The sequence below is a fragment of the Cornus florida genome, unplaced genomic scaffold, assembly GCF_030987335.1.
Source record: "Cornus florida cultivar Cherokee Brave unplaced genomic scaffold, ASM3098733v1 CherokeeBrave_3.0.0_Hap2_Chr05, whole genome shotgun sequence".
NCBI lineage: Eukaryota > Viridiplantae > Streptophyta > Magnoliopsida > Cornales > Cornaceae > Cornus > Cornus florida.
The window spans coordinates 21,209,620-21,224,939 of record NW_026775575.1 but is presented as its reverse complement, the minus strand read 5'-3'; the positions used below and the strand labels follow the sequence as shown (position 1 = coordinate 21,224,939).

Sequence of the window (15,320 nt, the reverse complement as noted above, 5' to 3'; positions counted from 1 at the left end):
GTGCTCGAGCCTTGACCCTCAAGCTCGAGCACAAGGCGTCAGAATTTGAAGAGTTGATTTAATAGAAGAACCAAGCTCCTAGGGCCTCGTGCCAGACCTCAAGGATCGAGCACTATCATTCAAAGCTCAAGCCTAGTTCCTAGAGCTCGAGCCCAAGAAGCTTGGATCGAGCAATGTTAAAAGAGATGAATCTCAAAAATATTCTAAGTGTTGAAGGAAAAGACGCTTCGGAAAATAATTGAAGAAATTTGGCTAAGTGTCAAATTAAAGATCGAGCACCGTTCCTTGAAGCTCAAGCAATAATCCAATGAAGCTCGAGCCTTGTTCCCAAAGCTCAAACCTGAACGTTAAAGCTCAAGCCTTCCATGACAAATCAGATTTATGTTACGGGATTATTTTCTTTAAAAGTCGTATCTCATTCCAGATAGGCCAAAAGACCTAAAACCCCACTAAACCCTTGTTTTCTTCTCTAAAAGAAGGCATAGACCTTGATAGAATGGGGTTCCAAGTTTCTTTTTCTCATATAATTCAGAAGGTTGATACTGTGGTGGTGGCTTTTAGGGTTTCCAAAACCTTGGAAGGTGAAGATCCTGAGAAGAGAAGTGTCGTCCAAGACGATGGAGATGATTATAACACAGATGAAATTCGGCATCGTCATGAGTAGTTAATTCCTCTCTTAGGGCACTGATGTAACCCAATCTAGTACTATAGTTTGATTGTTATAACTCTGGATATTTTTAATGTATATTATGTTTTTGATTATATGATTATAAGCAATTAAGACAACTCAATTGGATTTAATGTTTTAAATAGTTCTCGAATTGTTATTACCTTGTCTTAGATACAACTGTTCGTTTTCTATTCTCAACCTATTCTTATTGGACGGTATCTGGTGGAGCCCTGCCGAACATAAGAATAGAGGTCATGTAATGGTATTCCAATATTTTTTATAAAAGAATGTTTTCATAGTCTATGCTTAGGAAAGATGGATTGTTTACAAATTAGTTAAAGTAGTTAAAGTAGGTAGAGTAGGTAGGTGGATAGTCCATGCTAACCGCAGATAGGTTATAGTTAACTGAATATTATAAAACATCTTTATTTAAAACCCGAATTAAACGAATGTTATTGAGTTCAATTCATTTGAAATATAATTTGATTAAATCCCCAGAGTTGAAACAGTTAACCATGGTATGAAGGTTGAGGTGAAGTCAAAGCCCTAAGACCTTTCTCTCTCTGATTACTTTAGTTTAATTTTAGTTTATAATCGTGACAACCAATTGAGCAATTCAACCAGTTACTTGTAAACCAATACAGATTAGTTAGAAGCGGAATATAATAACTCATCTCCCTATGGGTTCGACACCCTCTCTATAGTGATAACCTACAAAGATTCGTACTATTGTGAGTCGTTATTTATAATTGAAGTAAAAAAACACACAACACTGGTCAAATCCTTTTCAATTATAACTTGAAAGCAAATTAAAACAAGTATAGAAATAGTGCTGCAACAGGTTTTACAAGGAAGCCTTCTTAATTAGGGAAAACCTTAGGTCTTGGTCTCAGCCAATGCAAACATCCACTAGTTGTAAGTAAGTTGTTACACACTCAACTGTGTCACTCTCTGCACACACCCTTGTACAAGAAGTAAACACTAGTTTTCACACACTCTACTCACACACTAGCTCAACACAGTGTATACAAACACTCCCCCTATCCTAGGCAACCTTACCTGGACCAAACAAGCTCTCTAAGCTCACCAAATACACCACAGCAGATGTAAAACAATAAACACAAGTCCTTCCTACAATTGAAATAGGTTAGACAGCTTAAAATACCATGTTACCACTTCAAAACATCAATCTGCAACAGTTAGGGTTTGAGGGGTAAAATAGGAATTTCCTCTTGAGATTCATTCAATAGCATCATACTCAGTCTTCATTCACTGTGGTACTCATGATTATAGCTTTAAATAATGAAGTATAGCATGAGAGAAGTACAAAGATCAATTACAACCCTTGGTTCAGCAAAACACAACTTAAGACTTAGGGTTTTAGAACTCAATATCAAGGCTGACCAATTTTCTGTCACAAGACCAACTTCAACACTCTTGATTCATCAGAATATACTTGCTAGCAATTTAGAAACTCATAGTGTTGTGAGATTTATATGTACCACTCGCAAGTGCACGAATCTTTGCAGATAGGGTTTACTTGTAAGGGTGTCGTACCCAAGGGACTTGTGTAAATTAAGTTTGTCAACAGATTTCTTAAATTCCAAATCGAATTGTGATGATTAATTCTAAATTAACTAAATAGAAAAATAAAATAAACTAAAGAACAATGATTAAATAGGATGTAGAAAATATAGAGAGAGAGAACTAGGGGTATGATTTCACCACTAACGTCGCACCACCAATCAATTGTATCAATTTATTGAAGATATATCATATAAAATGCATAGGGAATTAATCATGACTACAAGCGCATATTAATTCAGCTAGAAAATAATATAATTTAAAGCTAAGCATGGACTATCTTCGATTGACATAAACCATCTACCTAACTACTTTGCTCTAGGGTGTAGCATGGTCTATCTTTTCTAGGCATAATCCATCAAATTTCTAAAATTATATTCAGATAAAAACCATTATATAATCATCCCATTCACAACTACAAGAAGTGAATGAGTTGTGTTCAATCATAAGATTAAAATATGTAAGACAAGATAGAAAAATATTTGTAATTGAATTAAAACTCTAAAACCGATTCTTATTGAAAAGTCAGTTAAAAATCTTATAGATTACACAATCATGCATGATAAAAAAATTTCTCCAATAATTAAATACAATCAAACCAGTGTGCTAAGCTAGGGCTACATTACAACCCTAGCAAAGCGTTTAGCCAAGCATGACTGGAGTGGAATTCTTCATAGTTGAGGAAGACATCTTCACTGCCATGGATTGATCTCTTCTTTCTTCTAAATGCTTCTCCTCTGATCTCAGCCTCAAGCACCTCTATATGATGATCTAATTCTGTAGAGGACTCCCTTTAAATAATAAAAGATCAGCCCTAAAGTTTTATTTTTCATATAGAAGATATACATAGAAATTATGTCAAATAATGACTCTAAAATTCGTACAGATTTCTAGCCAAATTTTGACATGGTAAACAGATGTTTTATGGAATCCTCGTGAAATACAAAATTGTAGCTCTTCGAATTTCTTTTCTACATTTGTGAGAATTTAGCTGTTTTGACACTCGAGGAGAGAGATACAGCAAGATTACCAAAATGGGTTCAAGTTACCAACTTTGGCGAAAGTTTCCTTTTTGGAGAAGGATATTTCCTTTACTTCTTCTTTCCATTCTCATCAACTTGTGTCTTCTTTTGGACTATTTTCTAAGTATAATTAGACTTGGATCTTCAAAATTGCTCGGTCCCACAGAATGTCATCTTTTAAAGCTCAGAATCACTAATCTTGACTGATTTTACAATTAAAGCCCTGAAATAAATAAAAAAAATAAAACAATGTAAAATCACAAATAAACTATTATTAAAAGAATAAAACATGCAAGTAAAGGGGTTAAAATGTATAACATTTACCAACAGGCCTGTGGCCTAGCGGTACAAGGCTCCTACTTCCCAAAGGGAGGTCAGAGGTTCGAACCTTAGTGGAGGTAGTGTGTATGAGTCTCAACAAGGAAAAAAAATGTATAACATTCAGCGCCTAACACATAGAATAGTAAAGTATAGTCAATAAGTGCTTGAATCCAAGTTTAAACCAATTAATTAAGTATAACAGGTGACCTCACTGTCCCAACTCAATTTTAGCATGTTTTTAACTAAAACTCAGTACTGAGCAAGTGTAAATAAATTAATTATACCTGTGTCAACCCTCAGAATAGACCATAGCACCTTGGAACTCAAATTCACTACTCAGTCCAGCCCTTGCATCAATAAAAACCACAGCAGCAACATCTTCTCAGCTAATACACTTACAAGGCTCAAATCGGTATGTTTTTCTGGCTTGAATCATCAGTAAAACACTCAGAAAAACAGGTTCATTCAATGCACACGAGAGAATACTAGCTGTAGCTCATTTTTTCACAATTCTCAAAAGGCTTGAAACCCTAAAAACTTTATAACAGCATATTTATAGTAATGCTGAATACACAAGGCTTCGTACACCAAGAGCATACACCTGTCATATTCAGCCAATGATTGATAGAGCATAATTCAGATATTTTCAGGAGAGAGAACCAATCACAGCAAGCCACTTCAGCTATCTTGTTACCTTGCACACCAGAAATCATACACACACAATACACTGCTGTAAATTGCATTTTCCTCCAGACTTAGCCTCCAAGAAATGTAATATTCTAGTATATACCAGCTCTCTAGGACCACTGAAAGGTGTCACATTCTTGAGCATAACTGGAAAAGACCATAATGCCCTTGAAACAAATATAACTCTTCTCAGCATTGTAAAAGTCCTGAGACTGTATTCCTCACAATGCAGGTTCAATCAAGGCATTTCAGTGTAATGCAGCTACCTGAGCATACATATACATATGTAATACAGCTGAGAAAAGATAATACTACCCCTGAGAACACTTATAGCAGCTATTCAAGAACTGAACTTCAATTAACTTAGTAACTTCAGCTGAAATAGATAATTACACTGAGATACACACACTAAGGCCAATGAATAGAATATGCTACTGGAAAGAAGATGACCTACAGCCCTTGAACCTTATTTCAAACAACAATGAAGAAAAGAAAACCCTTTGAAGCCACTGATAAACAGGTTTTTGACATTAAAAAGGTAAACAATGTTTAGGGAACCTTAGGACCAACAGTTTGAGTATAAAAGCAATGCTACAGCAGCATGCTATTTTAAGCCTAAAAATACAACTTTCATCTGTGATAGAGGCTGGTCTTGAGTGAAACATGAAGAGCAATTCAATGAGTATTTCTAAGTGTTGATTCATCTATGTAAGCTTAATTTAATCTCAAAAATTGCTGTGTGTATATGATTTCTTGAAGACTCACAGAGAAACAGTGCTCACACCAGTTTGAAATTGTGATGCCTTGCTTTATTTATTGTTTCAATCGATTAAGCAAGACTATGAGAAGATATCAAGGCTATGGAAACAGAGGAAGGGACTGTATTGAAGCAATTCACTGAAGTGACAAATATAACCTTAAAGAGGGTTTGAAGCCTATCAAGAACCACCAGTGTTATACTTGTTGTTCATTGTTGTAAACTGGTGTAAGCAAGTTTATTGTGCTAAGAGAAGGCTGTGGGATCCTATTATAAGTATTAGTTGAAGCTACGTTGTGTCATTGAAGAAGTATCCATTGATTGTAGAATTTTTTATTTTGGAACCCGAGACGAACTCAAAAAATTCTAATTTTTTCAACAGAGCCTATTCAACGCCCTGGACACCTAGTATGACCAAAAGAATTGGAACCAAGACACTCTTACAAAAGCACTAAATTTTGGTGTCATACTTAGGCAAAAACTGTATTTTTGGATTTATTTTTTATTTTTAAAAGGAGAGAAGATAAAGAAGTTTAGGAAGCTCGGTGCTCCCTAAAGATGGCTAAGTTTAATGTCGATAGCTCGACGAAATTGGAATCCCGTTAGTCTTCATTAATTGGATCTGTCAAGAGGATGGTCTCCGCATTCCTAACCGAGACTAGTCCGTCAATGTAAGGTTTAAGCCTTTGTCCATTGACCTTAAAGAGATTCCCATTTTTTAGATCTTGCAGTTCAATCGCACCATGAGGAAACACAGTAATGATAAGGAAATGTCCCTCCTATCGTGATTGAAGTTTTTCGGGGAAAAGTCGCATCCTTGAATTGAATAGCCACACTTTTTGGCCTGGTACAAAGGACTTTTTAACAATGTTCTTGTTATGGAATGCTTTTGATTTGGCTTTATAAATCTTGGAACTTTCATAAGCATCATTCCAAATTTCTTTTAGCTCATTGAGTTGCAATTTTCGATGAGAACCGGCTTGATCAAGATTGAAATTGAACCTTTTTATGGCCCAAAAAAGCACGGTGCTCTAATTTGACTAAGAGATGACATGTTTTACTGTAAACAAGCTGGTATGCAGACATGTCTATTGACTTTTTATATGCAGTTCAGTAAACCCAAAATGCATCATTTAGTCGTAGTGACCAATCTTTGTGATGCGACCCGATCGTGTGCACAAAATAATGCACAACACTTTGAGTTTGGAAATTAGTGTCAAGTGGGCATCATACTTTAAATTTATAAACCGCTTAACACCTATACTACGTAGTATGAGTGAGAAGGGATCGTTCCAAGAGATTATACGTGTTGGAATTTAACTTTGACTCTAATGTATCAAATGATTGCAAAGGAGGGTTGATTGTTTGATTACACTAAAATTCAATTAATTAAAATGCAATTAAAATAAACTAAGTTGAGTTAGGGATTTAAAAGATGAGAAGTGAGGTCTTGGGACATAGGAATCGCCGCCAAGCTTGTTCACCAAACCACACACTTTCAACTAATTTGGGGAAAACATTCTTGTGAATAAAATGCGACTACCAATTGCTATATTAAGCATGGACCATCAAATTCAAGAATGAATTGTCTGCCTAACCGACAAATAAACTAAGTGTAGCATAACCCATCAATTCTATACTTGATTATGTAAAGTTATGAACATGAGTACTACAGTGAAAGAAAACTGTGCAAGGCCGGTGTAGGCGAATTGATCTCGAGAGGAAATTCCCATTTTACCCCTCAAACCCTAAGTGCAGCAGTTTGTGGTTTTGAGGTAGTAATTTGGTGTTTTGAGTTGTCTAACCTATTTCAATTGTAGGGAAGACTTGATTAAATTATTTTACATCTGTAATGGTATGTGTGGTGAGCCATGAGAACATATTTGGTCCAAGCAAGGTTGCTTAAGATAGGGGGAGTGCTTGTGTGCACTGTAATCAACTAATGTGTGTATTTGTTGTAAAAACTAGTGTCTATTCTTGTACTTGGGTGTGTGCAAAGAGTGAGATAGCTACGTGTGTAACAAGATATATACAACTAGTAGTGGACTTCATATTGGCTGAGGCCAAGAACCAAGGTTTTTTTCTAGTTAAGAGGGTTTCCTTGTAATCCTTGTTTGCATTGCATTTTGTATGATTGTTTATGTGTTGTGAAGACTTTAACCAAGCAAAGTTTTAACCAATTCACCCCTCCTCTTGGTTCAACAGCAATCGATCGCAAGTTCCCTACGATTGATTGTAATGCTAACTGTGTGATCTTATCCGCTAAGCTGTCTGCCTTATTCGATGAGCTAGTGCTGACGTGGCGCTACAATCAATCGTAACTTTCCTACAATTGATCATAATGATGACGTGGTATGCGAATGATCCTGATGGCTGCCTTATCCGATGATGTGGCTACGAATGATGATGTGGCATTGCGATCGATCGCAAGGAAGTTGTGATCGATCGTAGGCCCCTTTTGGCAAATTTCTAAACTTATTCTAAATTTTTCTCAGTGCATTTGCTTGACTCCAAAAAGGTTATAATGAAATATTTTTAGCCCGTTTGAACCTTATTGACCTGAAATTAACAAAACAACAAATTAAAACTAAAACGGAAAGATAAAGATAGATGCAAGATCTAAAATACCCTATATTAGGGCTGAATATGTGCATATTTCAGCTCTTGTCACTGAGCTACTCAAGAAGTTTAACATGGCTGAAAGTAAGGTTGTTTCTACACCTTTACGCCCTAATACCAAACTTACACTTGAGTGTACCTCAGAAGTTATCCCTTCAACCCTTTACAGGCCTATCATTGGGAGCTTATTGTATCTCACAGCATCTAGACCTGATATCATGTATTCGGTGGGCTCAGTTGCAAGGTTTCAAAGCAATCCTAGATCTTCTCACCTTCAAGCTGCCAAAAGAATCCTCAGATTTGTCAATGGAACTCTTTCCTATGGTCTTCACGACTTAGTTTCTCCCACATTGCCTTTTAAAACCTATTCAGCTACTGATTGGGGTGGTTCTTTGCTTGATAAAAGTAGTACTTTAGGATGTTGTTATCTCCTTGGCTCCAATATAATCTCTAGGCTAAGCAAAAATCAAGCTATAGTTTCCCTTTCAACCTTTGAAACTGAGTACATTACTACTTCTCAAGCTGGTTCTCAACTACTTTGGATGACGACGACACTTACTGACCTTGGTCTTCAATTCTCAGGTCCTCCCAAGTTGTATTGTGAAAACTAAATTGCCAATGCTATCAGTAAGAATCCAACTCTCCATTGGAAGAGCAAGCACATTGACATCATGTATCATTTTCTTAGAGACAAAGTTCAAAAAGGTCTCATTGATATCATGTATTTGCCCACTAAAGATCAACTTACAGATATTATGACCAAACCTCTTCTTCCTCAGCGATTTACAGCCCTTAGAACCTTCTCAGGGTTGTTCCACCACCCTTTTGAGCTTATCATTGTTGGTCCTTTTCATCTTTTGACCTTCAATGTCAAAAAAGGGGAGGAAAGGACTAAAATAAGGATAGTTTTTATCCTTAAATAAGGTTTTGGTTTTTACATTTATCTGTTTGTGACTGTGGTATTCATATACTTGTGTTACTGAATCTTCATTTTTCAGTTCTTATTTCATTGTGAGGTTTTTGTCATTAAAGGCAAAAGGAAGAGATTGTTGGTCCTAGTAAGTACCAATTGGTGTTTGCATTTTTAATGTCAAAACTTGGTGTTATAGAGCTATCAAGGGCATATATCTTCACCATTGATGTGCATAGTGGCTTATATCATCTCTCAGAGGTAGTATAGTCTTTTACCATATTGGGACAATTTCACAATGGTTTAAGATAGTACATTGCAGCTATTCAGCTTGTTTTCTGTGTTAACTGAGGTTCAGCGTATGAAAAATAGCTATAGGGATTTTCAAGGGTACTATGGTCATTTCACAATTGTATTATATGTTTTTACATTTGTTCAGGTAGCTGCATTGTATTGAACGGCTGTGATTTAGCCTGCAGTATGAATTATACTGTCTCAACAACAGATTAAGGCTGTGAATGACAAGAGGTTGTTACAAGGGCATTTTGGTCTTTTTGCTTATAGCTCAGGTGTGTAGTAGGTTGATGTGGTCCTAGTGTGAGAGTGTATACATAGGACTACATTTCTTAATCACCATGTCTTAGATAAGAATGCTATTACAGCTTTGATATAGTGAGCTATATAATTTTTCATACACTAGATGACACTTTAGCTGAGTTGGCAAGGGTATTATGGTCTATTCACATGAAGAATGTCAAAACATTATCTGGCCAATGATTGGCTATGGGTACCATGTGTATATCTTTCTTGTAGTAGGACTTGCATTGTATGTTTGAGTATGTATATATTGTGATGCAGAATTTATATATAAGAGCATTATTGGAAGATAAAAGGGTATTTTTGAAATTTTATATCTTAAAAATATATATACAATGCACATGACAAAATTTGTAACTAAACAGTGACCTCAAGCCCTTCTTTGACATTTTTTCAAACTTAACTCACTTACATATACCAAAAATAAAAAATAAAAATAAAAATAAACCTTAGAAGTAATATTTGCCAAAATGTAAATATGAAGGGTGTTTCTCACGTTGTCATGCTATACATTACCAAAAATAAGACGAGAAGAATATGACAAAAGCAATGGCAAATTTGATATTGTATTGGTTAGGAGGGCATATTTGAAACTGAAATCCAGTATCCAAGATAAGAAGAGGAACGAAACGGTTTAGTTATTTATACACGGGGGACACAAACTGAAATGGAGCTCTGGTTGCAAACTCTACCACTTACCTCCTTTTCTAAGAGTAAGATAACAATTCTCTCTCTAAGGCCCATATAAATTCAAAATTTTCCAGTTGTGTTGGTTGCATTTGCTTTTTAGTTGTAAATCTACTGCTTATCTTACCATACCTGCAAAACTAGCGTTCTAATTCATTATGGTGATAGTAGTTCTTGACATGTTGTATGCTGGTAGTAGTTATAGTTATACATATATATATGTGTGTGTAAATATATATTGTCTGTAGTTGTATGTTTACATTAGTTTCATTTTGCTTCTCATTTATGGGTTACACAGCACAATAGGAGGCTTTTATTGGGTTTGTTCATTCTGGATGTATTCCAGTGTCATTTAGAACTGGGTATATAATGATTTGGTAAAACCAACATTTCAATTAATTTTAATCTTGTAAGCAGGGAGGGAGGTTTCTCTGTTATAGCGGTTCTTTCTGGATAAAAGGGTAAAATTAGTTATTGTATTACATTTTGGGGACCAATTATGGAGAAGCTTGGGGATATTCTGAGTTTTCAGTGTTAAAGATGGAAACCCTAAAATTGAAAACCCCAAAATTGCCTCCTATTGGAAGTGAATACTTTGATGAGGTTGGGGTTCAAATTAGTACTTTTGGGTTTGTTTGATGAATTGGAGTTTTGTCTTCAAGAAAGGGGTAGGTTTCCTTTCAATTAATTAGGATATGAAGATTACCCGGGTTTGTATGTGATAAATTGGGTCTGGGTTTCAATGGGGTTGCTATCATTTGGGAGTTATTGATCAGTGTGGGAGTGAATGAGATGGTATAAGTGGAGAAGTTGTATTAAATGGTTGTTTTAGGCAACCAACGTGTGTAGTGTAAACTGAGAATTTGGATATTGTAGCTTCTAAAATATTTGTTGTTCTTGGTTACGTCTAGAATTAGAATTGTGAGACTTATTTAATAACTATAGTAAAAATTACTTGGAATCAATCAGATATATATTCACATTATCAAAGTTAATTAGAAGCATAATCAAGTCGTATGAAATTGAAAACTTAGTTGAGCTTACATTCTAAGTAAATAGAATATCTAAATCATGTTTGTACTTGATCATCTACTCTTTTTTCTGTTCTCCTTACATGTGAAGGTTCTCTGTTCTGTGATGTATAGGTGAAATTTGGGATCTTGCCTTTATCTATATGAGGAGATCCCTTATTCACTAGACCACCCGTGCGGGTTAATTAATTAGAAATCTATCAATGCAATTATGAGAAAATACTAAAATAAGATTGATACATTGAACTGGTAGAAAGAAATAACCTTACATTTCCAATTAAGAAACATACTAAATTTAATATATTATGAGAAGTATAAAGCGCAATACCTTGTCCTTTTCAAGTTTAAAGCGCATAATCCTGTCTTCCCCCTATGCTGGATGCTGGGAAGGAATATTAGAGACCAACATATTGTTTGGCATTATTTTGCACGATTGGATGCTTTTAGACTTAAACCGGTATTTTCACGCTTGTCAATTCAAGTTGTTATGAGAGTACAATGCATTGACCGCTTCTAGAAAAGAAGTAATCATCTGACCTTGTTTCTTATTACACTTCTCTGTAAGAACACCTCAAGGTCACAACCAAGACCAATTTGAGCATTACTACTAAACCATGGCTGTCATCAGTTGATGGGATCCGACTATTCCAGGGTTATAGTGTTATTAATTTGACTACAAACAAGATCACGTAGTTCAACATTGTGGATATAGCGTATGATCATATATGGTTCTTTTTATTCTTATTAAAAAAAATATCAATAATTTGTGAACTGTATTATTTATAGTAGCTAGAGGATATCACAATCTTGATCAATTCTCTATTCATCACAAGGTTCACAGTTGACTGGGAACTTAATCATCTCAACATTTTAGGGATAAGTTTTTGTGCTCAAGTTTGCTACGATTCGTAATAATTCTAGTGTCCACAGAAAGGTTTTAGAGCCATAAAATGTGGTTGGGGTGGGTTGCATACTTGCATTGTTAGTTTTTCGCCCTTTTGGAAATTTCTATCTCAATTTGTAATTAGGTTGCTTAAACATGGCATACGTACCTTGCAAAAGAATACTGCACATTTCTTGACGGCATGCATTTCCAACCCTTGTTTCCATTTCTTGGAAACAAGCATGCCTTCATTAATACGTGTATCAGTATGCTTTTCATTAGGGGTGCTAAATGACTTACATTCTTTCCATTAGAAGACAATATTCTACAAAATAGTTTCAGAAAGAAATTCATGAGCTGCTTTTCTATATGCACTTTACTGCAATATAATTTATAGCACGATTATTAAACATTTAAATAGCAAGACTGTAGATTTTTTTACCTTTATATTATCAGATTTGGTTGTTTCGGATGCATTCACAGTTCTGTTTCCAGGTAACCCGGAAATGCAATTTGGCCTCCTCTAGACATGAGAGCATTATTGGTCTCTATTTGCACCACATGTTTCAATCTTTCTTGAAGTTGCTAATGATTCCACAGAAGTTGCAGATTTGTTTGTTGTTCAGTCATGTGCTTCTAACTTATTTGTACCTTCTCTTTAGTGTAATTTATCAACTAGGATCTTTGGAACAATTGAAGCTCAGCCTAGTATTCAACTAGGATCTTTTGTGTATCCTGAAAGTAAAGTACTTTCTGGACCCTGTCTTCCAATAATTTATGACCGTGTAAAGTGCACTAGTTTAATTGATAAGAATTTGTAGCTGATCTTACTTCTATGCTGTGAAACAGATTGTTACTCCAAGCTTCAAAATGCATTTGAGAGAAATTCTAGTTTTCCATTTTATGTGAAGTCAAAAGAACCACGGGACAGGAGATCCATAATATCTTCTGCACTACCAGAAACTGCTGCCTCTGTTGCAGTTGCTGCCACAGTTGTAGGTGCAGCGGCTACATTTCTAGTGAGGAGAACCAAAGCTTCTGAAGCAACTGAGGTGCGTAATTACCTTAGATGGTAGCAAAAAAGCTAGTTTTACTTCTGAAATGAACGATTGTGCTAGGATATAAATGTGTGTGTAATTTTGCAGAGCGGTCAATTAGCATAGATTTCAGGCAAATAGAGAATCTGGTCTCACCTATAATAAACTTTTGGCAAAGTTCTGTTTTGATTCACAATTTGTAATCAACCATTGCCATGAGAAACATTCTTGTAACAATTTTTTTAAGCTGAAACACATTCACTGCATGTAGGTTGACCTAGCTTTATTTGGTAACATCTCACTGTTTTTCATTGGTTAGAAAAGGTTCTGAAGGGTTTCTAAAAACTCATATTTGGCTAAATTAATTCAATTGAATTTTAACATGACGTAAATTACTGCCTTCAAGTTACCTTACTCCTCAGTTCCTTTAGGCTCATTCCCTTTTCCCTTCATGCTGTATTCTTATTACTTATTTTCATCCCTCCACCTATTCACTGATGGGTACATGGTACTCTTCACCAAGTTACTGATGGTGGGTCAAGTACCAATTGATACCATGATTCCAACAGCAAGAGCCTCTGAGAATGAGGATGAGTCAATGAACTTACCATCTTACTATAGAAAAGCAAAGAAATCTCTGGATGGGGTTGAAGAAGATCCCATTAGAATCCTCTGGCACAACAAAGAGTGCAGAGTTTGACTTGGATAAAGATGATGCTTGGTATAAAAATAAAAAATAAAAAATTAATAAATAAGGTAAAATTCTTGTTTTCTTCTTTGAATGTCATAACCCAAGCCATTGCTGGGAAAGGAAGGCTCATGTTTCCTTGTGGAATAGTTAAACTGGAAACTAGGTTTGTCGAATTTTTCTAAAAATGCTTTAAATTTTTCTGGAATTTATTGATATAATTTTCTTGCTCAAAATGGGCATTTTACAAGAATCCCACAATAAAACGGAAATTTTCATACAAAAATTTGTATTCTAAGACTAAAAGAGTAAAAAGAAAAAGAAACAAGAGAGACTATTTACATTAACATCAGAGCACTGGTTTGTTTCAATTGCATGAGCTGGATTGCTGTCCTTAAAACACAGGTTCCTTTACAAATTTGTGAAGACTGTAGTGGTTCTGGTATTTGTTCTGAATGCAATGGCGAAGGATTTGTGCTTAAGAAACTGTCGGACAAAGGCGCTGAGAGAGCCAGAATGACTGCAAAGAATATGGCCACTAGATACACAGCAGGGTACATCTCTCTCTCTCTCTCTCTCTCTCTCTCTCTCTCTCTCTAGCTTTCTCTCCCAATTTTATTTAACTCATCTACTACCATTAACAGGCTTCCTAAGAAATGGAGCTACTGTACAAAATGCTCTTCTGCCCGATCTTGTAGTTCCTGTGGTGGCAGTGGGAAGCTTAGCTACTAATTTACTCTGATATTTCGTTGATCCTGATATGAGATTAAAGCTCTCAGATTGGCTTAGCTGCATTGTGAAAAACACAGTTGAGGATCGAGTGTGAGTTCAAGCTTCATTGTGGGCATTTCTATTCCTGATGATCGAGTGTGAGTTCAAGCTTCGTTGTGGGCATTTCTATTCCTGATTGATGTATAAATATTTTCGTTGGAATTGTACCCTTTATGCAATATAATAATATTACATTTTTCAGCAATTAATTTAATGCTGCTATTATCTATTTTGAACATCTTTTTGTGCTTATTTGGCCATTCAGAAGATATATATATTTGTGTATTCTGAATCTCCAAGTTCCACAAAAGATTGCAACGTTCATAATCTGCATGTTTATGGCTCTTTATTTTTAATTTTATTTTTTGGTAGGTCATATACTGTTGATGGTTGTAATGAGTCAGTAGCACTTTTGTTTGAATTTCTAGTTTAGTTTAGACATTTTGAAAAGGTTAGTGTTAGTTATCTCCCAAGGTGGAAGATTCATGCTAATTTCAAGGGTAAATTGGTAAATTGATACACCGATGCAAATTAGGGTTCATGCATTGCATATCTAGGGTTTATAAATTTTCAGGTTTCAATGTTCTAAACTTTAATGACATTTTTTGGAAACTACTTGTTGAATCTTTTTTAAGTATAAAACGTGCAACAATATTCGATTGATCGACGCAATGATCAAGTCTTCCAGGGAGATGATCAAACGATTAATCAAAACTGTTCGGAACGACAATTTTCAATTTAATTTTAAACACCACAGAAAAACCTAATCTGTCCGTCTCTACTCCATGGATGCCTAAAAGTACGTAACATTAGGGTAGACCTATATACAGACAAGAAGAACATCATGTGCAACATCACATGAAGAGTGTGTTCATAATATGTATATATATGTATATATATATATTTTTACTGGCAACCAAAAAAAACACTACACAAGTATATTAACAATGGCGCCACTATGATCTCTAAACACTGCCTCTCCTTCATTAGCGAGATCGTGCTTTTGAAACCCAGCATTCACATTTCTCAATTTTCAGCCAAGGTGGTGACCATACT

The 15,320-nt window shown here is 35.4% G+C and overlaps 2 protein-coding genes across 2 annotated transcripts; both read left to right on the top strand.

The window, feature by feature from the left end:
- Positions 1-7,734: 7,734 nt before the first annotated feature.
- LOC132309080 (secreted RxLR effector protein 161-like) lies at positions 7,735-8,271 on the top strand. Its single transcript, XM_059807433.1, has one exon. The coding sequence runs from the start codon at positions 7,735-7,737 to the stop codon at positions 8,269-8,271; it is 537 nt and encodes a 178-aa protein (XP_059663416.1).
- Positions 8,272-9,788: 1,517 nt separating this feature from the next.
- On the top strand, positions 9,789-14,502 carry LOC132306179 (uncharacterized). Its single transcript, XM_059803464.1, has 4 exons — positions 9,789-9,880; positions 12,618-12,820; positions 13,899-14,047; positions 14,138-14,502. Exons 1-4 carry the CDS (start codon positions 9,835-9,837, stop codon positions 14,223-14,225), a joined length of 486 nt encoding a protein of 161 aa, XP_059659447.1. The 5' UTR covers positions 9,789-9,834; the 3' UTR covers positions 14,226-14,502.
- Positions 14,503-15,320: the final 818 nt, after the last annotated feature.

Coding starts and splice junctions, on each gene's coding strand:
- LOC132309080 (XM_059807433.1), top strand. CDS start 7,735: ATGGCTGAAAGTAAGGTTGTTTCTACACCTTTACGCCCTAATACCAAA.
- LOC132306179 (XM_059803464.1), top strand. CDS start 9,835: ATGGAGCTCTGGTTGCAAACTCTACCACTTACCTCCTTTTCTAAGA. Junction 9,881..12,617: donor ACTTACCTCCTTTTCTAAGA/GTAAGATAACAA, acceptor GCTGTGAAACAG/ATTGTTACTCCAAGCTTCAA. Junction 12,821..13,898: donor AAGCTTCTGAAGCAACTGAG/GTGCGTAATTAC, acceptor CTTAAAACACAG/GTTCCTTTACAAATTTGTGA.